Source organism: Lontra canadensis, unplaced genomic scaffold, assembly GCF_010015895.1.
Source record: "Lontra canadensis isolate GAN:19392208 unplaced genomic scaffold, GSC_riverotter_1.0 scaffold7, whole genome shotgun sequence".
Lineage (NCBI taxonomy): Eukaryota > Metazoa > Chordata > Mammalia > Carnivora > Mustelidae > Lontra > Lontra canadensis.
The window spans coordinates 23,192,245-23,213,061 of NW_022631001.1; the positions used below are offsets into that span (position 1 = coordinate 23,192,245).

The following is a 20,817-nucleotide window of genomic DNA, read 5'->3' on the forward strand; positions in this document are numbered from 1 at the left end:
GAGCACAAAAGAGGAAGTTGCTAACGGCTGTGTGTTGTACCAGAAGGCTTTCCAGAGAAGAAAGAGTATTCTAGGCAGAACCATGAGTTTTGCATGAGCAAAGGCCCTGAGACAGAAGACATGACATTAGCATTGTTTAAGGTGTCTGAAACAAAGGTTGCATGGGAGCAACAGGCAAAGAGGTCAAAAAAGGAAGAGGGGGCCGGGTAAGAAGAACCTGCTGCTAGGCGGAAGAACTCAGGCTTCATTTTAGGCAATAGGAAGTCAGTTAGAAAGAGCCTCGGGCAGCCCTGGAGAGGCAGCTTTCAAGAGGTAGGATTTGAAGAGCCGGACTCTTGCAGAAAACCAGGTGAGAATCGTAAAACAAGGAGACAATTCCGCAAAGAGCCTGCACCCAACAAAGGTGGGTCCCTGGGCAGCGTTTCTCCTTCTCCTTCATCAACCCTTCAAGGTCCTTTTTTGAAAAAGGCTTCCTAGAGGTGAGCTAATAGCTACCTTCTCTGGGCTTCCACTGCGGCTGTCTGACCTCTCTTTAGTACCTGTATCCACGTGCCTAGTCATATGGTTCGTGTTAGTCTCACCCACTCTACTTTGAACTCTTGCTTTTCATTTCGTGCCAAATCCCACAGAAGGCAGGCTGCAGGAGCTTCAACGCATCAATGAATGAAATCAGTGAATGAGTAGATGAACGCTGGAGGAAGGGAATATTTAGACGACGTGGAACCTCCACGCCTCTCCCACTGGACAGCTCCAGAGAGAGGAGATGAACTTGTCCAGGATCACACAAAGTTTGCAGCAAAGCTGAGACAAACACTTAGGCTTCTTGCCCCTGGGAGCAGCACTCCTTCCTCAATTCCAGTGGTTTTCACACTGTCGTGGACTATAAATGGGCCAACGTGGGCACCTGAGTTTATGAATTCACGGGCCAGCAGGGAGACAAGTGTTAGACAGAAGGACATCTAACCCATGGGGCTGATTTAGTGGGAGCCCCCAGAGAAAGCTTTCCTTGGGGACTGCCTTTTACAATGAGGTCTTAAGGGTGAGGAGGGGGTAACTGGACAGAGGGGGCTAGTGAGAGCCAGAGGAGAACTCAGGCAGAAGAAAGAGCTGAAGAAGGAGCCTGGAGCATTGAAGGAACTGAAAGAGAAAGCCAGGTGGGAGTAGGCAGGAGAGGCAGCCGGCATGGAGGAGGAGGAGGGGGAGGAGAACAGTGTTTGAAAGAAATTGATATTTCAAAAATAAAATCAAAGACTTCCTTCAATCTCTCTTACAGTTTTAGTGTTGCTTTCATTTGTCATTTCATGGAGTGGCAGCTGCATTGTCTTTTCAGTGCTTGGAGCTTCTGCAGTTTTAGTCCAGCTCTGATGGCATAGAATGAAGTCTGGGTCCAGATCCTGCCAGGGACGGTTGCCCCTGGGGAGTCTGACCTTGAAGTGTGTGGACCACATACCACAGAAGGGTTTAAGTAGGGGAGCTACCTGATCTGATTCAGGTTTTAAAAATGTCACTCTGGGGGTGCCGGGTGGCTCAGTTGGTTAGGCGGCTGCCTTCGGCTCAGGTCATGATCCCAGGTTCTTGGGATCAAGCCGTGTATCAGGCTCCCTGCTCAGCAGAGAGCCTGCTTCTCCTTCTCCCGCTGCCTGCTGCTCTACCTACCTGTGCTCTTTCTCTCTGTCTGTCAAATAAATAAATAAAATCTTTATTTAACACTCTGGGAGTACATGACTGGCTCAGTCTGTTAAGCATCCGACTCTTGATCTCCTCTCAGGTCTCGATCTCAGGGTACTGAGTATAAGCCCCATGTTGGGCCCCATGTTGGTCATGGAGTCTGCTTAAAATAAATAAATAAAAATGTCACTCTGGCAGTTGTGTCACAAGCAGATTGCAAGGGCGGAGGGAGTGGTGAAAACGGCAACGAGAAATTGTGACATTCCTTCATTGAGTTAGAGGACTGTTAGAACACAGAAATGTGGCTGAGTTCCTGGGAAGAGAACGGATCAGCGGATACCCGATTTCCCTTGTTCCCTGCCGGAAGCAGACGTGATTTCACAGGGTTCCTGAGAAGGAGCATGTTGCATGCAGAGTGGGGTGTCTGAGAGCTCTAAGCCAGGGGTCAGAAAAAACACGGGTGTGGGCCCGCAGCTAACTGGCTGCAGGATTTGAGGCAAATTCATTCCCCTCCCTCACAGGTTTCCCTGGGGCCTAGAAAGAACTAACATTTGACTAGTACCCTATATACATTACCATGGACAATCCCCACAGGACCCTGTGAAGGTATTGTTGTCCCAGTTTCACAGAAGCTTAAAAAGCAGCTCTGGAAATGGAAATGAGCTGCCCAAAGCCCCATGGTTCTTAGTGGCAGATTGACTTGTGAACCCAGGTCTCTTGCTTCCTGGGCAGGGGGAGTTCTGTCCCCGCATAACACACTGTCTGCATCAAGTAAACTACACTATATAGGACTGAATTTTCCCAAAAGAACAAGAATCTTACTTCCATCGAGAACAAAGGATAGCCGCAAAAAATCCAAAGGCTAAAACTCTCCACACAGTTTTTCTCTCTTGTTCTCTTCCTAAAGGATGTAATTCAAAAGCCCTTAGGGTGGGGCTGAGAAGGAGATCAGCAAGGGGTGAGGGGTTAGCATGGGAGGCCCAGGGCAGGGAGTCAGAATCAGAGCGAGGTGAGGAGGGTGTCCACACAGGGCCAGCAGTGGGTGCAGAAGAGATCCTAGCACAAGCCTAGGAATTGACCAGAGCAGATGAACAGGATATACACAGGGAGGCCTGTCTAAAGCAAGATGTCAGACCTGAAACACGGCTAAGTGAGGACTGGCTCCATAATTAGTGGGCCCTAGTGAGAAATGAAAATGCAGAGTCCTGTGTTCAAAATTATTAAGAATTCCAAAAAGCAACAACATCAAATCAAGCATGGGGCCCTTCTTAGCCTTAGGCCTGGGGCAACTGCATAGGTCGCATTGGTGAAGCTGGCCTTGATGAAAAAGGCTTCGGTATTGGGTTCAGGGTTGGAGGAGAAAGTGGTGACAATGAAAGATTGGTTATGTACAGAGGGATTGGTCAAATAAATATATTAAGGACAATAGGAGCCAGTTTCTATCAGGAAAAGGAGTTACAAATATAAGGAGAGAGGGAACTTGGATGAACTCTGTGATGATAGTCCATAATTGCCCAGATCTTGGTTTCTAAATATCATCCTCCACTAAGAGGAATCAAGATTCTCCAAAGAAATGGCTGACTCTCAGGATTGGGCCAGAAAAAGTACAAAATGATCGATTGTAGGACACCTAGTTGTGCTGGAAAGTAAGGAAGTACTCCTTCCCCCCGCCCCCAGAAAGAGGGAGATTTGTCAAAAGGACACAGAAGCCAGTTTCATGAGTCTCCCACTGACCAAATCTGGAGCAGTTTGAACATCAAGATAAATGATAGAATAATGGATAGCCCACTGAAAAAAATAGGGACCCATGAGTCTTACTGATATGAAAAGACTGGGAAAGAGAGATTTTCAAAGTATGGAGAAAGAGTAACTTCACAATATGAAAGCTTGACAGTTCCCACCTTAATCAAGTGATCAAATGAGCATCACCTATAGGACAGATTGAAATCATGACTACCTGCTGGGAGGCGATAGGAAGAGCCCATTGTTACGTCTGCGATGTTTCAGCTAAAGATGGGTGGTTGGAATCAATCATAAGGAAAAGCTAGATATAACAAAACATGTTCTACTGAAGACTCATAATCTCTAAGGCTGTCAAGGTCATGAGAGTCAAGGAGAGACAGAGAAACTGTCTTGGAGAAAAAGAGTGTGATACTGTGATTTATAGTAAATAATAGTAGAATAGTAAGTAACCCTGGCATCATGACCTAAGCTGAAGCCAGACGCTTAACTGACTGAGCCACCCAGGTGCCTGGGATTTGATCTTTGCTCACTCTTCCTGGCACATGGTTCTTAAAACTCCTGTAATTTCTTATATGAGAGTCATAGGAATGCAAGTTGGTGCAGCCAACTTTGGAAAACAGGGTGGAGATTCCTTAAGAAATTAAAAATAGAGCTTCCCTATGACCCTGCAATTGCACTACTGGGTATTTACCCCAAAGATACAGACGAAGTGAAAAGAAGGGCCATCTGTACCCCAATGTTCATAGCAGCAATGGCCACAGTCACCAAACTGTGGAAAGAACCAAGATGCCCTTCAAAAGACAAATGGATGAGGAAGATGTATGTGGTCCATATACACAATGGAGTATTATGCCTCCATCAGAAAGGATGAATACCCAACTTTTTTTTTATCAACATGGACGGGACTGGAGGAGATTATGCTGAGTGAAGTAAGTCAAGCAGAGTCAGTTATCATATGGCTTCACTTACTTGTGGAGCATAAGGAATAACATGGAGGACATTGGGAGATGGAGAGAAGAGAGTTGGGGGAAATCGGAGAGGAAGACAAACCAGGAGAGACTGTGGACTCTGAGAAACAAACTGAGAGTTTTGGAGGGTAAGGGGTGGGGGGTTGGGTGAGCCTGGTAGTGGGTATTAAGGAGGGCACGTATTGCATGGAGCACTGGGTGTGGTGCATAAACAATGAATTTTGGAACACACACACACACACACACACACAAATAAGAGCCATAGAGGCATTTTTTTTTAAAGATTTTATTTATTCATTTGACAGACAGAGATCACAAGCAGGCAGAGAGAGGCAGGCAGAGAGAGAGAGGAGGAAGCAGGCTTCCCATGGAGCAGAGAGCCCGATGTGGGGCTCGATCCCAGGACACTGGGATCATGACCTGAGCCGAAGGCAGAGGCTTTAACCCACTGAGCCACCCAGGCGCCCCTAGAGGCATTTTTGTTTGTTTATTTTTTAAGATTTGAGAGAGAGAGAGCAGGAGGTAGCATATGGACGTCTTCATTTTATTTCCTTTTGTCCTCAGTTCCTGAAAGCTTCAGGGAGGGAAATGAGTATCTTTTGTTTCCATAACAAGTCACTTTCAACTACATCTGAGTTTATGTTAATGAGGTGACATTTGGAAAGCCCCAGATAACTTAAGGACGGGGGCTGGTTGCCAGGGAAACTAACCCTGATTGGAAGGTTGAAACCTTCAGCACCCTCCTTCTGTATAAGGCTGGGACTGGGAAGCAGTCTTACTCCAATGTTATCTACCCTACATTTTACGGCCTTTAGTGAAACAGTATTATAGCATTTTTTTTTTAAAGCAAGCTCTACGCCCAATGCAGAGCTTGAACTCATGACCCGGAGATCAAGAGTCACATGCTCTACTGACTGAGTCAGCCTGAGGCCCCAAATTTTATTTGTATGGTTAAGTCATTTTTATTTTCAGTATGTGTTTTTATATCCTACACATTAACAATATACCTCTGTGTTTAGAGGAAAAATATTTCATATTAGTTTTCATCAAAAGTAATTAGAAATCTCATAAATTGTTGCTATTTTAGCCTTGAGAAAAGGAACTTTCTAAATGTGTGCCAGTGGAATTCAATGTTATGCAAAAAATGTAGGAGATAAAATTGCGTGTCTGCATGACACAAATGTTAGATGAAGATACACAAAGCAAAACTCCCTAAGCAGGAAGTGGTGAAAAATATCTTGAAAAAGAGTTTACAAGGAAAGAGAAACAAGATTGTGAACAAAAGAAGTTTGCAATACGTATGGGAGAGAGATTGGTTATAAAAATTATGGGTGAAGCCAAGGGATGTAAAGATTTCCTATGTTTCTCCTAGCAATCATATTCATTACCATTACAGGGGAATTTCTTCCACCTCTCAGAAGTATCAGGAAAAAGTGCCTTCCAAAACTGCAGCCTGCCCCGTTTAAAGAAAAGTGAAATACAGTTGACTTTTAAACATGGGTGTTAGGGATGCTGATCCCCGGACATAAAATCAAAAATTCTAGTATAACTCCCCCCAAACTTAGCTGCTAATAGCCTTCTCTTGACCGGAAGCCTTACCAATGACAAAAACAGTTGATTAACAATATTTTGTATGTTATTTGTATTATAGATTGTGTACTTACAATAAAGTAAGCTAGAGAAAAGAAAATCAGAAGAGAAAATATATTTCCAGCACTATATCGCATTTATCAAAAACAGTCCATGTGTAAATGGACATGGGCAGTTCAAACCCATGTTGTTCAATATTTTTTTGATGAGAAGACCAGACTCTGCATCCACGGATACAATTCCTCCATTAGGTGATAGAAATATATTGAAGGTCACTGTTTGTATTAGATTAAGCCATAAACGAGCTGACTGAAAACAAAAATTCATTCTGTCCCAGTTCTGTGTGCCAGAAATCCAAAATCAGGGTGTCGGGAAGTCTTTGCTCCCTCAAAGACTCTAGGGGAGAATCCTTCCTCACCTCTTCTGGCTGCTGGTGGCTGTGATGTGCCTGGGCTGCCTTCTCCATGGTCTTCTCCCGTTTCCCTGTGTCTTTCTCCTAGACGACACTTGTCATTGCATTTACAGCCCACCTACATAATCTAAGATTATCTCATTTTGAGATCCTTGACCTAATTATATCTGCCAAAGCCCTTTTTCCAAATAAAGTCACATTCCTTCACCAATTGCAGGGGTTAAGATGCATACACATACGTTGTAGGCCACTATTCAATCTGCCACAACATTCGTGGGTATGGCCTGCCCCTTTCGCCCCTCAGGCCAGCCAGCCAAAAGATGAAGAAATTAAGTTTTTATTAATCTGAATGAGAATGTTTTAAATTAAGATGTGAATTTTAATCTCCAGGGTAACCACTAAGATAATAACTTAAAAACATAGAGCAACTGAAATTTGACACATGTAATTATTTAGTACAAAAATACTGCCAGTCTCAGGAGAAGTTTCTTAAGTATTAGGAATCTGTCAAATATCATGGCAGATACAAGCTTTATAGAATTATATTATTCCTCAAATATTAGATTTTACAATTGGGAGCAAATACTGTCAGGTTTCTTGAAGTGGGTGGCTTACTTTGTTCATTTTTAAGAAATTGCCTAACACTCAAATCTGATAGCTATATTTGTCACTCGTTCTTTCAAACAAAACTAGTATTTTGTGGGGAAAAAATACAGAACAAAACATAGGGTAAAAGACTCAACAAGAGAATTAAAACAGTTTTTAATAGACATTTAACAGAAAAGAAGGGAGGAGTGGAGGGAGAGAGGAACAAGAAAGAAATATGGCAAAATGGCACATGTAAATCCTACTTTATCAGCAATTCTATTAAATGTAAATAGAGTTAACACTCCAATGAGAAAGGCGGAAAGTAGAAGTATGGACGAAAGGAAAAAAGATTCAACGCTATTCTGCCTACAAAAGATATACTTCATATTCAAAGACACAAACAGGTCTGAAAGGAAAAGGATGGAAGAAGATGTTTCATGTAAATAGTAACTAAAAGACAGCTGGATGGGTATATGTCCACAGGATAAATAAAATAGATTTTAAGACAAAAATTTTTACTAGAGACCAAGGTTATTTTATGATGACAAAGAGGTGACTCCAACGGCAAGAAGTAACAATTACGGACACAGACATATGTAACAGCAGACTCCTAAAATAAAGGAAGCAAAACTTACAGAATTGAAGGGAAAAATAAACAATGTAATGACAATAGTTGGAGGCTTCAATACCCCATTTTCGATAAAGAATAGAAAAACTAGACGATCAACAAGATTAACAAGGAAACAGGAGACTTGAACAACCCTATGGACTAACTTGACCTAACAGACATCTGGAAAATACTGCTATCTAGAAAATACTTCAAAAGCAGGAGTGGAATGCACATTTTTCTCAAATGCACATGGAACATCCTCTAGGACAGACCATCTATTAGGTCGTAAGAGAATTCTCAATAAATTCAAAGAGACTGAAATCATACAAAGTATGTTCTCTGAAATAAAATTTGAAATAAACGACAAAAGAAAATTTGGGATAATAGCAAATATGTGTCAATTAAGCAACATTTTCTTAAGTAACCGAACAGGTCAATGGAAAAATCCGAAGAGAAATTAGGAAAAACTTTAGGATGAATGAAATAAGAACACAAGACACCAAAACCTACGGGATGTGGCAAAAGCAGTTTTAGAGCAAATCTTATATATGCAAGCATATTAAAAAAGAAAAAAAGATCTCTTAACTTTCCACCTTAAGACCCTGGAAAAAGAAGTGTTCCTGGTTAGCTCTGAGCGTCTGTGAGTCTGAGTTTTACTCTCTCTGGCTTCTAGTCCAGGATAGAAGCGCTGAAGTAACACACAGTGATTAGACCACCACCACCCCCCCGGCCCCGCCCCCCTGCCCTGTGTGGGATTTTTGCTTCAGAACTAGCCCCGCTGCCCTCTAGTGGCCATATCTGTGAACCACAAGTAGAATCATGGAACTGACGACAGACTACAGCCCCACCTACGCAGTCCAAAAGCTGATGATCAGCTGGAAAAGGAGGATCCTATCCCGTTTCCTCTCCGGAGGTAATAACTCCCAAATGACCACAGCATTTACCTAGAGCCTCCCACCCATTGCTTAGAGCAGACAGGCTTCTGCTCTGCGCAGGCTGCTGCTAGACATTGCCTTAGGTGAGGTCCCCCTCTGGGATTTGGGGGCCTGCAGATTGTTGCTGTTGGTATTCAGAGATGGTGGAGTTCCCTAGCGCACAGTAGATGTTTAATCTTCACAAAATCCATGCAGAGAATAAGGGCCTACCTTTGTAAGGAGGCCTAGTTCTTTGCCTGGGGCCAGTTCTTAGCCTGGAGCCAGAGGCTGACGATCATGGCTAACCTCAGACTGGGGCTGGAAAGGGGCTGAGACCGTCATAAAAAAACAGGCCTTTCCTCCACCCTAAAGGAAATATCTGTCCTCTGCCCGAGTTCTGCGGGCCTGAAGCCTGAAGCCTCTCCAGGGGGCCTCCTCTTGCTTCCTGCTCTCCTGCCCACCTAGAAACTCTGGAGAAGTCCACTCTCCTGCTCTTCTAAGCCAAGCCCCATTGCAGACCTATCTACCACCACGTCCTCCTTCAAACCAGCAGCACTGTCTTCCCTGTCTTGGTACTCGTTGCTCTGGCTCTGCCTCTCATTTCCTTCCTGCCAAACTTCCAGTCACCCTTCAAGTCCCAAGTTAGGCATTGAGGTCCCAGCTCAATGAGGCACCCAACACTGGATACACAGAGGAGTGGTCCTTGAAGTGGATGAATGAATGGCAAGGGTGGGCACTTAGGCAGTAGGAAAGTTGGAATGGAGTCCCTTGCAGCTAATGGAGAGAATATGGCAGAAGGGATAGGACATCACATCTGAGATTAAGTTACAAAATAATGTGACTTCCACCTTGCACATTCTTTCTGGCTCCTCCTCCTTACTCTCTCTGATGAAGACAGCTGCCACATCGTGAGCTAGTCCACGGAAAGGCCCATGTGGTAAGCAATTAAGAGTGGCCTCTGGTCAATAGCCAGTGAGGAAGCGAACCCTAGAAACCACCACAGGAATGACCTTGGAAGTGGAGCCTCCTCCAGTCAAGCCTTACGATGATGGCAGCCCTGTTTGATACCTTGACTGTGGCCTTGAGAGATCCCCTGAAGTCGAGGGCTCAGCTAAGCTGCACCTCAGCTACAGACTCTCAGATTGTGTGGTGGACACGATGTTGTTTGGAGCCACAGCATTCTGGAGGATTCTGTCACACAGCACTGGATAACGGATACCACACAGGGTCACATAGCCCAAAGGAGCAAGGAGGAAAGCTTGGCAGGCAGCCCCGATGGGGCCAGGGTTTCCCTAAGTGTTGGTAGCAAGGTGCAGTTGTAGCCCCAGCAAGAACTCACAGAGGACTCTCATTTTTATTTATTCACTTTGGAAAATACAAAAGTCTGACATGGTACAATAATCTCCATCGAAAGAAAACAGAACATGCAGAGGAGGGGCTGGATTTCTTCTCTGGCCCCTAACCTCTCAGAAAGGCACAAATATGCGAGGCTTGGGTTCAGGGGCCTCCTGACCTGAAGGCCAATCTGCTGCTCAGAAGGCCAGGCCCCTCTGTGAACGGGAAGAGGGACCCTTTCCTCACAGCCACAATGGGGGGTGTGGGTTAAACAAATCGAGGCCACGGGAAACTATGTGATTCAGGCCAAGTCCGTGTCATTCTGGGTTTGTGTCAGAACCCTGTGGAGGACCAGTCACTCCAACCAGACACGGTGGCTGAATGATCCCAGAGAGATGGTGCATTTGGGCACAGAGTCATTGTCACCCCCTATTCTTGCTCTGGAGGCCTCAGATTTAAAAGACTGGCTGGACACAAGTGGAACATTCCAGATGCTCGTCATGGCACTCTTCAAGATGGAGACAACTGTGCTCTCCAAGTCTTCCCCTTGGTAAGAGGGACCAGTCCTGCGGTTACGTTTGGGGTAGGTAATTTGGAATAGAGGTGTTTGTATTACAAGTGGCTTCTGAGGTGGGAAAAAGCAAATAATCCAACCGGCCTGAGCTGCAGATGGCTGTCCTTCTTTCCCAGTCAACCAGGACTGAGTTTTCTCTGTGATTTTGGAAAAGGAAGAAGGGTTAGCCCAGATGTGTTAGCCACCACCTAGAGCAGGTCAAACTGGAAGTGAAAGAGCTTGAGATATTTTTTTCCTTCTTAAAAAAGACCTAACATTTGTGATGGTTTAACAAAATTATTATAATTTCTTTTAAATAACCCACAGACACCCATGACGCTTCCAAATTTACAGAACAAAAAAGCATTCGAGAACTTGGTAGAAAAGGATTTGTAGCTGATTTCTCCCAGGAGCTGACTCCTGCTGGTGGGCTCAGTTCACCTCGAGAACCTCGGTCTCCGGGAGGCCGAACTTGGTCTTGTGCTTGTTGAAGAGGTTCACCAGGGCCTCCATGTACATGGTGTGGTACAGGTCTATGTCCTGCTGGGTCGGGTGCTCCAGCTTGGGGATGGTGATGGGCTCACCCACTGCGGGGATGGGGCAGAGGCCTCCGGTTAGTCAGCCCACTCAGGCCACCCTCCCTGAGAGCCTCCCGCCCAACACTGACGGCAGTGACCCCGTGCCAGGTGCCAGCCACGTACCGGGAACTCTGCTAACTGTGCTCCAGCTCAGGTTGTCCCCACTGCCCTTGACAGGCAGTTCCTGAGAGGGCTCTGGGAGCAAGTGATGGCGTTGTTCTTGCCGCACTCTGGGCAAGTCACGTTGCCTCTCTGAGCCTCAGTTCCCTCACCTGTCCCAAGGAATCCTTCCTCCTAGGGGCGGCAACATTCATCCACGCACGCATTGCTCGATTTCCTGCATCTCCACACCCAACTCACCCCGAAGCACTGGTAAAGACATTTTGGAAATTTCTCCCCAGTTCACGCCTTTTCCTTCCATCCCTCCAGTTCGCCATCTCGGTCCCCAACGGCTGCCAGAGAGGCATCTGCACGTGTTTTCGGGGGTTTCCATTTTCACCCTGGTAACCCACTGGCTATCCAGCAGTCCAAGAATCACTTGAAAGTGCAGTTGTGAACCTCTCCTCCCCGAAACCCTCAAGCCTTCTAAAGGATTCCATTCTTAAGGATCTCCTTTCTTAAGAGGAAGCGTAAACCCCTTCACATGGCCCACAGGACCTGTCCCTCTCCAGCCACATCTGCGCGTGGAAATGTCCCTGCTGCCTCAGAGCGATCAGGCCTGGAATAGGATTTGTGTGTAATGAGAGCAGACAGTGAGTTTGGGTCTGGGGCCCAAGGTGCAAGAAGTTAGACTTTGTAAAGATACAAAGCAAAACACCTGACTAGTATCTATGTGAACTTTGAGCCTGAAAGTCCACGCCTGGTGGCCTACACACTTGTGTGTGACCTCTGGCTTGTGAACCACACACACACACACCCAGAACAACATGGCTGAGGGACAACTGCAGCCGGTTTTCTTGCTATACTATTCAGAGGCCTATGCTCCATTCACGTTGATGTTTTTCTTTCTATTCCTCAAAAATCTACACAGTTTTGCTGTGGGAAGTCCACTCGGGCTCATGCTTCCAACAAATCTCTCCTCCTCTCTTTTGCTAGGTAATTCCTCTTCAGCTAGGGTGTAAGAGTCACCTCTTTTCTGGGGTCCACTATAACCCCCCAGAGCATGCTGCACATTCCCCACACACACCCTCTTGGTCTTTGCTTAACAGACTGGTCTTTCCGGTCTTCCCTCATAGACTTGCTGGCTCTGCGCACACGGACTGCTGGGTCCGGTTTTCTCACCTGGCACTGCTTGGCTCGTGGTAATGGAACTCATTCCCCGCTGCCCACTCCCCACCCCCACTCGCCATTCCCATCAGCGCCCAAACAGGTCCACATCCACGAGGTTTACAGCATGGACATCAGAGGACCTCAGATCCTGGGTGTGAATCTTAACTCCACCACAAAGCAGCAAAGGGGTGCCCTGAGGTCAGGGGCTGCAGGCAGGGGGGCTCACCAACGGTGGTGATGGGTTTGGAGTAGGGCACCAGCCCCCATGTGTCAGAGGAGAAGAGGCCTCGGCCATGGAAGATGCACGGGGCAAAGCCAATGTACTTCTGGAACTTCTTCTGGACCCATCGGCCCCAAGAGCCCTCCTCAAAGATCACCTGCTTGTAGACTTCATTCTCCCCGAAGGAGTAGGTGGGAACAAGGTCAGCTCTGGAAGGGAGAAGCCAGGGTCCATCACACCCTAACTGTGGGCCTTGTGCTTGCTCTCTTAGCGGCATAACACATGTTGGCCTGAGGGTACACAGTCCCACACAGAAGCCTGGCCTCTTCACCCATCTGCAAGGGCTCAGGGCGCACAGACTCAATTTCTGCTCGGCTCAGACACTCGGGCTGCACTTGGGCAAACTTGGGTCTGCAGCTCTGGCCTCCCACCTCCCCCCTCCACAGGACAGCAAACTCTCATCGAGGTCTTCCTAGGGTCTGGGCCTTGCCTCCAGGAGCCAAGGAGTTGCTCTCCTGGGGCCAAACAAAGCCTTGGAGGGCCGTGTATGCAGTGCATGCTGGTGCACGCATGCATGTGTGTGTGTGTGCGTGGAGGGGGCACTCACCCGTGGCGTAGGGCCAGTTTTACAAAGCCCTTGCGATTGCGTAGGGTGACCGCATTCTTGCCAGGCATGGAGCTCAGGGACTCGGCTGCGCCCCCGACCACGATGATGATGGCATTGCCACTCCCGTTCTTTGAAAGCAAGTAGTCTATGGTGTCCCTGTTGACAGGGCAGATGCCTGGCAGGGAGAAGGACAGAGTCAGGGCTGCCCACAAGTGCACTCCCTACCCCCTGCTTATAGCCAGGCATGAACAGAACGAGCCCTGGACTTGGGCTCCAGACCTGTGCCAGCCCCTAGAAGTTATACAGCCCTGCCTGAGCTATTTCTTTCTCTGAACCTTGACTTGCTTATCTGTAAAATGGGGATAATGATACGAGGTTGCTTAGGGAACTCGTTCATTTGGGCAAACATTCCTTGAGGTCCTAGCTCTGCCAGGCTCCTGTAAGGTGCTGGGGGATACTGGGGAGTTAGGGTGGCAGGGGTCACAGCAGGTGGATAAGGACAGCACCACCGGCAGCAACGTGGTTGTGCAAAGGGCAGTACCGGGGCGGAGAAGGCTTCCTAGGGACTTTGTTATTCAAGCTAAATCCTGAAGACCGAATGGACAGCTCCCCTGCTCGGACCTGGTCCACCATGCCTGGGGCCCTCTATGTCTCTCCACACACAACCAGCCACTGGGACATGGTGTATTGGCCTCCTGCTCCCTCTATCCCCTCACTCAGTGGAGAGGCTCAGGTCTGGACAGCAGAGCCTGGCAGGGGAAAGCAGAGGAGGCCCCTCACCTCCAGACATTAGGTATTCCCTCAGCACGGGCATCCGGAAGTTGCCGGCCAGTGTGGCCAGGTAGGGCCTTATGCCGGGGAACTTCTTGCTCACTTCTGTGGCCTCGGTGCTGAAGTTACAGAAGGCACCCAGGCCCATGATGCCGTGCGGGTGGTACCCGAAGATGTAGTTCCTGGTGGTCAGCAAGTTGTGCGTCTTCACCAGCTGCAGGGAAAAAGCTCAGGTCAGAGGAAATGCTGGGAGATGGGTGCTGGGATGAGCCCAGAAGATGGGGGAAGGACCCGGTGCGCTGCACACCCCATGCAACTCTGCACGCCTGAGACTCGTGGCAACTGTCACTGAGACTGTGAGTCCCTGGGAAGGGAGTGAGAAACTTGCCCTCTCATTCCCTCACCTCTCCAGCCAGACACACCAGGTGCTCTCACCTGCACCCTGCTAGCCTCCTGCCCACCCTCCTCCTGGGCTCATTCTCCTCATCTACCCCCTGCCGCTCTCAGATAAAGAGGGGGGTCCAGTTTTTGTCAAGGTAAAGTCCATGTCCCTTAGTTTGGCCAGAGAAGAGACACTGCAGCGGGTCTGAATGCAAACTTCCTTCCAGGCAGCCAGGCTCGGCTCGTGCTCTATTTAGGAAGGACAAGGGCAAGCCACAGGTCTGTGCCAGCCCTAGCAGGGGCAGGGGGCCAGCCAGGCAGCTGACCTGTGGTACTATCAACAAAGCTGTCCCGGGATGCTCTAAAGAACGATTGGCTTTCTCCCTGCCCTGGGGTTGGTGGCTTGGCGGGGGTGGGAGTAGTGTAAAGTTGCCCTAGACTCTGAGGCTCCTGCCCAGCATTGCCTGGGACGTGGTAGGGGCAGATGGTGCTAAGAGCGCTGGAGAGCAAGGTTTATTTTGTTCAGAAACATCACTTCTTTTCTGATTAGAAAAACAGTGAATAATTAAGGAGTATTTTTAAAAATACAGGAAAAAGTCAAGAAATAATCCAGAGTGCCCGTCCTATCTCCATCCTGATAAACCACTCTGATGTGGTGAGTTCTTTGGTTACTCAAATATACATGTGCTCTTTTTTTTTAAAACCACAAAATTAAGGGCACATTGGTTGCTATCATTTTTACATGATTTTCTTTTTTAAAAATATTTATTTATTTATTTGACAGAGATAGAGCAAGCATGAGCAGGGGGAGCAGCGGAGGGAGAGGGAGCAGCACACTCCCTACTGAGCAGGGAGCCTGACATGAGGCTCAATCCCAGCACCCCAGGACCATGACCTGAAGGCAGACACTTAACTGACTGAGCCACCCAGGCACCCCTTTTTACATAATTTTCTACCAACCCTATCATAACTATTTTTTCCATCACAGTCCACCAGCCACGTCTCTCTTGGCTTCATTATCCTGTTGCATAGCTATGTTGCATGCACTAGAATTTTAATCAAACTCCAACGGATGGATCTTTAAAAACCTTCCAAAATTCACTTCAGAAATAACGCTTCCACAAATACCTTATTGTCGTCTGCATATCTGATTGTTTGACACACTTCCAGAAATCACAACTCCTGGGGCCAGGCATATGAACATTTTGGTCCTGTGGGCTGCCCTGCCTCTAGGGGGTGCTGTCGATAACACCCCCGACTTCCTTCCCTGGCTGGAAAGTGCCCATATCTTTGCACGCATGTCAGCTGGAGGCAGAGCCGCTAGCCACTGCTGGAATGTCAACAGCCTGGGTTTTCCATGACTCCCAGTTTGGGAACCCCAGGCTAGGGAAAGGACCTTGTGCTCAATTTGGGGGAGGGGTGCTGGTGTCTGGCCCCAGGAAATGGAAATCTGAAGCTTCAGGTGACAGAGGCCAGAGGGGGGATGGAGCAGATGGTGGCCGACACCATTCCCAGGGCTATGACTGCAGGGACATGTGGGAGCAAGACCCCCTGAGTTCCACCCCCTGCTGTTCAGGCCCTCGGTACTCCTTCCCCCACCTTGCCTTTGGCAAGCACCTTAAAGCTGCTCAAAACCCAGCTCGTGCTTTGCTGCCCACTACATAAACGGCAGCAGTGTAAGCCACGATTATTGGGGAGTGGGCAGAGAGGGGGGTTCTAAAAGCGGGCCTGGCTTTACATGAGCGTGGCAAGGAGATTGTTCTGAGGGTTCTCCTCCTGAAGAGCAGGTGTGCCCACCATGCTAGCTTGTAGTAAAGCTGGAACCTGGAGCTGGCTTCCGCACAGTAGGATTGTGTCAAGGGAAGAGTAGAGGCAGCCAACAGTGCCCTTGTTACAGCTCTGGAACTGAAGGCTGGGTCTGGGAGTCCCAAGTGCAAAACGCCCCGGGAGAGCCCTGGTCTAGGCTGTTGCTTTGATTGCAAGGTGGAGAAAGGCCTAGAGAAAGGAGCTGCCCATCCTCTTCTCTCTCTAGATGGAGTCACCCAGTGGGCTTTTCTCTAAGTCACTGGGATGAAAATATGTTACCTGGTGCAAGGTCAGCTGGCTCTTTTTCTTTTCTTTGTAGTTTTCTTTTCTTTTCTTTTCTTTTTTTAAAGAGAGAATGTGCAAGTGAGCAGGGTGGGGAGAGGCAGAGAAAGTGAGATAATCTTGTGTAGGCTCCAAGCCCTATGAGGGACTCGATCTCATGACCCTGTGGTCAGACCTGAGCCGAAATCAAGAGTGGGATGCCCAACCAATGAGCCACTCAGGTGCCCCACAGCTGTCTTTTTCACTCCCACCCCCCCACCCCACACATCTGTCTGGTGGGACTTTTGACTAAGTGAGCTGCCTTGGGATACGCTGCAGATTAATGGCCCTTGGAGCTGTCCCCAGAAGAAAGCAGGCTGATACATACTGTCTTCAAGCCATACTCCCCTGCCACCAGGGCTGGACAGAGTGTCCATTCTGTAGGGAGAAGGAAGGCACTGTTGATGAAGTCTCTGTTGACATGCTTGCTCTCATGTCCCCTGTTTCCCGTGGCAAAGTCTCAGCCCAACAAGGTGCCCAGGCCAGGCCCCGTGGCTAACATGAGTCTGGAACACACTCCCAGCAAGTCGTTCTTCCCACCCTGCCTCCCAAGGGCAGGAAAGGTACTCAGATAAGTTTGTCCTACCCCGGCACCAAACAGAAGAAATTCAGAATCAGAGAGGAGCAGAAATTTGCTTAAGCTCATACCACAGGACACACAGCAGAGGAAGAGAGAAATGAAAACATGGGTCCTGAAGCAGATAGCTTTGGTTCCAATACCAGCCCCGCTACTGACTTGCTTTGGGACCTCAGGACAGTCCCTCCTCTCTGGGCTTCAGTAGGACCATGCAGGAAATGAAGCAGATGGACAGAGAGATCACTCTAAGCTCAGCCTTTCCTAGTCTCCTCTCCAGAAATCCTGCCTGTAACTCAGGGATAGGTGACCCAGGCATTGGCTCTCCTCTTTCAGGGAGCTGGTGGTCCTGGTGGCGGCTGCTAATGCATGAGCCCTCCTGTGCTGGGAGGAGGGATGCTCTCAGGGCTCGATGAGTGGCTCTGGCAGCAGAGAGCTATACAAAGGAGGAAGTAGGGGAAAGGTGGGTGGATGGTTATAGCTAGAGATCATTACATAACCCCTGGCAAGAGGCTGAGAGAAGGGGGAGGGCCAGGAGGCCACCAAGAACATCACAAAGCATCAGCTCGGACATCAGGTCACCAAGGCCCAATACTCCCCACACAGAAGAGTAGCCTGAGGCCCTGAGGATCAGAGGCTTGGCCAAGCTCACCTGTGGGCAAGAGCAGCCCAGGCCAAGGCTCCAGGCCCTGGCTGGCCTCAGGCCCAGGCTGGCCCAGGCTCCTGGTACCCAGGGGCCCTCCCAGGGCCAACCCACATGTGTCCTGTGGCTCCAGTTCCCAGCTGACTTCTTGGAACAGAGGGGCAAAAAGGGACACAGGGTTTTGTTTTGATTCTTTTAGAAATGTGGACGTCAGTGAGGAAGGGCACCTGCTTATCCCAGCTCCGACCAACGGTCATTGGGTCGTCCCATTTTGGGTGGTGAGTGGGGCTACTGGACTCAAGGAATCTTCCAGAGGGGCAGGCTGCTCTGATCATTGTGGCCTGATCCCTGAAGTAAGGGTCCCAGCAGAGAGAAAAGAGTCCACAATCCCTCATCTCCACCCATAATTTACTACTCCTTAACAGTATGAACAGCTCCATTTTGCAAGTAAGGCTAATGAGGCTCCGTGAGCTTGAGAAAGCATGTCTGTGGTCCTTTGGGCAGAAAGTGACAAAGTCTAGGAGAATTAGCTAGATGGTGAGCCTATGTGAGGGGGGACCAGGGCTGACCCTCCATGTCCCTGTGCCTAGCACAGAGCCCAGCAACCGCTGGTCAGAGAATAGAGCAACAGAGCAGGAACCCAACCCAGCTCTCTAACCACAAAGCAGATGGAGGGAGACCCAGGAAGTGGGGCTCAATCCAGTGAGGAAATCTGGGATGGAATCTCTCCCAGAGAAACAGGCAGCAGGAATTCATTGGGAAAGAGCCTGGGGCTAGGATTCCAGTACTAATGCTGGAATGGACTCACCATGCAACCTGGACCAGACCGTGCCTGTCTTTGGGACTGAGTCTCCTCACTTTCAGAATGACAGGGTCAGGTCTGATCATGTAGCACTGTCCCAGCAATAGCAGCCTTAAATTCCTTGCAGCCAGAGAGATGGGGTCAGGGAGAGGGAAGAGCAGGCGTCCTGACCCCAAGGATCCTGGGAAAACTGGCTCAGGCTGTGGTGAGCAAAGGGAGCTTCCTCCCAAAACTGAGAGCAGTGGAGGAATGTAGGGTTACCCGGCCACCTCCTCTGGGCAGCACGCCAGGATGTCTCAGTCACTGACTCACAGCAGCAAACATACACCACCCTGCCCCGCGCTCTCATTCCCTCTCACACATGCCGTCTTGGCTCTTCAGACCCCACTCCCTTCTGCTGGGTCACCCTCAGCAGCTAGGGTGTGCCAGTGCTGGGGTGCTCGGTGAGCTGGCCAGACAGGTCTTTCCCCTGCAGGAAAAACCTTCGGGATCCTGCCAGAGTTAGCCACAAACCCCCAGCACTGCCCACATGGCCTCTGCCTTGCCAGCCTGGCTTGTAGACCTCTGGAAGGGGGTCAATAAAAAGATGAGAAAAAGTCCCGACTAAGCCACCACTTATCTTGTCAGGACCTGGATGCTGGTCCCAGAGAAGACAGGTCCTTAGAAGACCAGCACGGGGGTCCCAGAGCAGCCAACGGTGGTGCCGCAGGAAGGAAACCCAGAGACCAGCTTAGTCTAAACTTGCTTCAAATGGGGAGACTGCAGGCAGGAAGGGATGGGGTTTCACTCAGGGTCATACTGGGAGCTTCCTCCAAACCTGAGGGAAGCTAGAGTCCCGGAGCTCGTTTCCTACAGCTCATGCTACATAGGGAGGCAGCATGCTGTGGGAGGAAGGATCCAGAATTCGGAGGCAAGGCAGCAAGTAGAATTTCAGCTCAAAATACTACTAGCCTCCTTCAGCTTTACTCCTCTCTGACCTTCAGTTTTTCTTCTGTGAAAAAGGGATACAATGAATACCCACCTCACAGGATACTGAGAGGGTTAGCGGGAACTCCTTGAGGAAAGGTGTGGGTTTCTAGAAGGCTCCGGATAAATGGAAATCCTCCTTCCCCAATCTACCTCCTCAACATCCCCCGCACCACAGGCTTCTTCTCAAACTCAGGTGCCTCAGTGTTCCTCTTTTGCATGCCTCTTTAGTGCTACTCATCTTGAAGATGGAGTTCTAGGAGCACGTCCTCCAGAAGCCTTCCTGCACACTTCAGAACTAGGGTCTCACTGTCTTTCATGGCACATCTAATTTCCTGGGCCCTAATTCCCTGGTCAGGAGCCCCAGTGGGCGACCCGCAGCTGGCTGAGAGAAGCAATATTCTATCAGAGCTTCAGAAGGAAGAAAAAGCCCCTCACACCTACGGCTTGAAGTCATATCCATGGTTCAGGTCAGATGGACTTGGAACTACTTTGCTACTGCTCTTGGTAAAATTGCTGCCCTTTTCACTTATGTCTTTAGTATTCACTGAAAGGCAGGTAAGCATAATATCTGCTATTGTAACATGCTCCTTATATCACTAAGGATCTCAGTGTCAGAAACCTCTTTTAGCTCCAAATGCTAGAACAAGCCTTGTTTCCCTAAGAAACTAGCATGCTTTGTCCTTGCCCAAAAGAAAAACCAACAACCATCATGTTTCCCTTTTTGCCTCGGCGACCAGGAAGCAAACTCAACTACTGCAATTCTGTTGACCCTGACAGCTAAACCACTAGCAGCTTTTCCTTCAGGTCTTGATTTTGGTTTTTACTTGGCATGACACCAAATGTACCCTACATCACCTCAAATCCTGCATAAGGAGGGGTAGAACATGAACAGACAGTCACAGTGGAAGGGGTCGCGGGGTTGAACTCTGCACAGGGTAACCTCAGATGGTGAGATAAAGCTCTCACTCAGATTCCCGGCCTGTCCCCCCCTCCCAGGTTAACACCCACAAGCCTTTACCTGGATGGGAAAGTAATCTCGAAAGTAGCGCCACACAGCCCAGTTTCGGACCCACTGTGACCTCCTGCCACCTTCCAGGGAACAAAACACAGTGTTGGGAAGGAGTGGGAATAGGGGCAGGGGACACTCAGGTAAGGCAGAGAAGATGGAGTCAGTGTGGGACCCTGAATTAGGGGACTGTCCCCCTGCGGAGCATCTTCTCCCCCCACCGCTTCCCACTGGGTCCTGTCCCACCTTTGTCCCCTCCAGGCAGGCAAACCCTTGACTGAGTGTGAGGCCCTGGGAGGGCACTGTGAGCTCCTCTGAGCTCCTCTAAGGACCAGGACTGTGCTCTCTGAGGAGCTTTCCACCCCCCCCCCCCAGAAACCACAGCCTGGCCTAGCTCCCTACTTCTCATGGAGCAGGTGCTGAGTAAAAAGGGGCAGCCCCCACACTGGGGAACTTCAGCTGCATTGCGGGGGGGGGGGGGGTTCCAAG

The 20,817-nt window shown here is 49.0% G+C and overlaps 1 protein-coding gene across 1 annotated transcript in view; it reads right to left on the bottom strand.

Moving 5' to 3' along the window:
• Positions 1-10,665: 10,665 nt before the first annotated feature.
• The window catches only part of DGAT2 (diacylglycerol O-acyltransferase 2), a 34,741-nt gene continuing 24,589 nt past the window's right edge, over positions 10,666-20,817 (bottom strand). The window contains exons 5-9 of the mRNA XM_032853553.1: positions 20,341-20,411; positions 13,836-14,040; positions 13,056-13,230; positions 12,455-12,657; positions 10,666-10,968 (exon numbers count right to left, since the gene is read on the bottom strand). Of these exons, the coding sequence (XP_032709444.1) occupies positions 10,814-10,968; positions 12,455-12,657; positions 13,056-13,230; positions 13,836-14,040; positions 20,341-20,411 (809 nt within the window). The 3' untranslated portion in view covers positions 10,666-10,813. The remainder of the gene's footprint in view (positions 10,969-12,454; positions 12,658-13,055; positions 13,231-13,835; positions 14,041-20,340; positions 20,412-20,817) is intronic.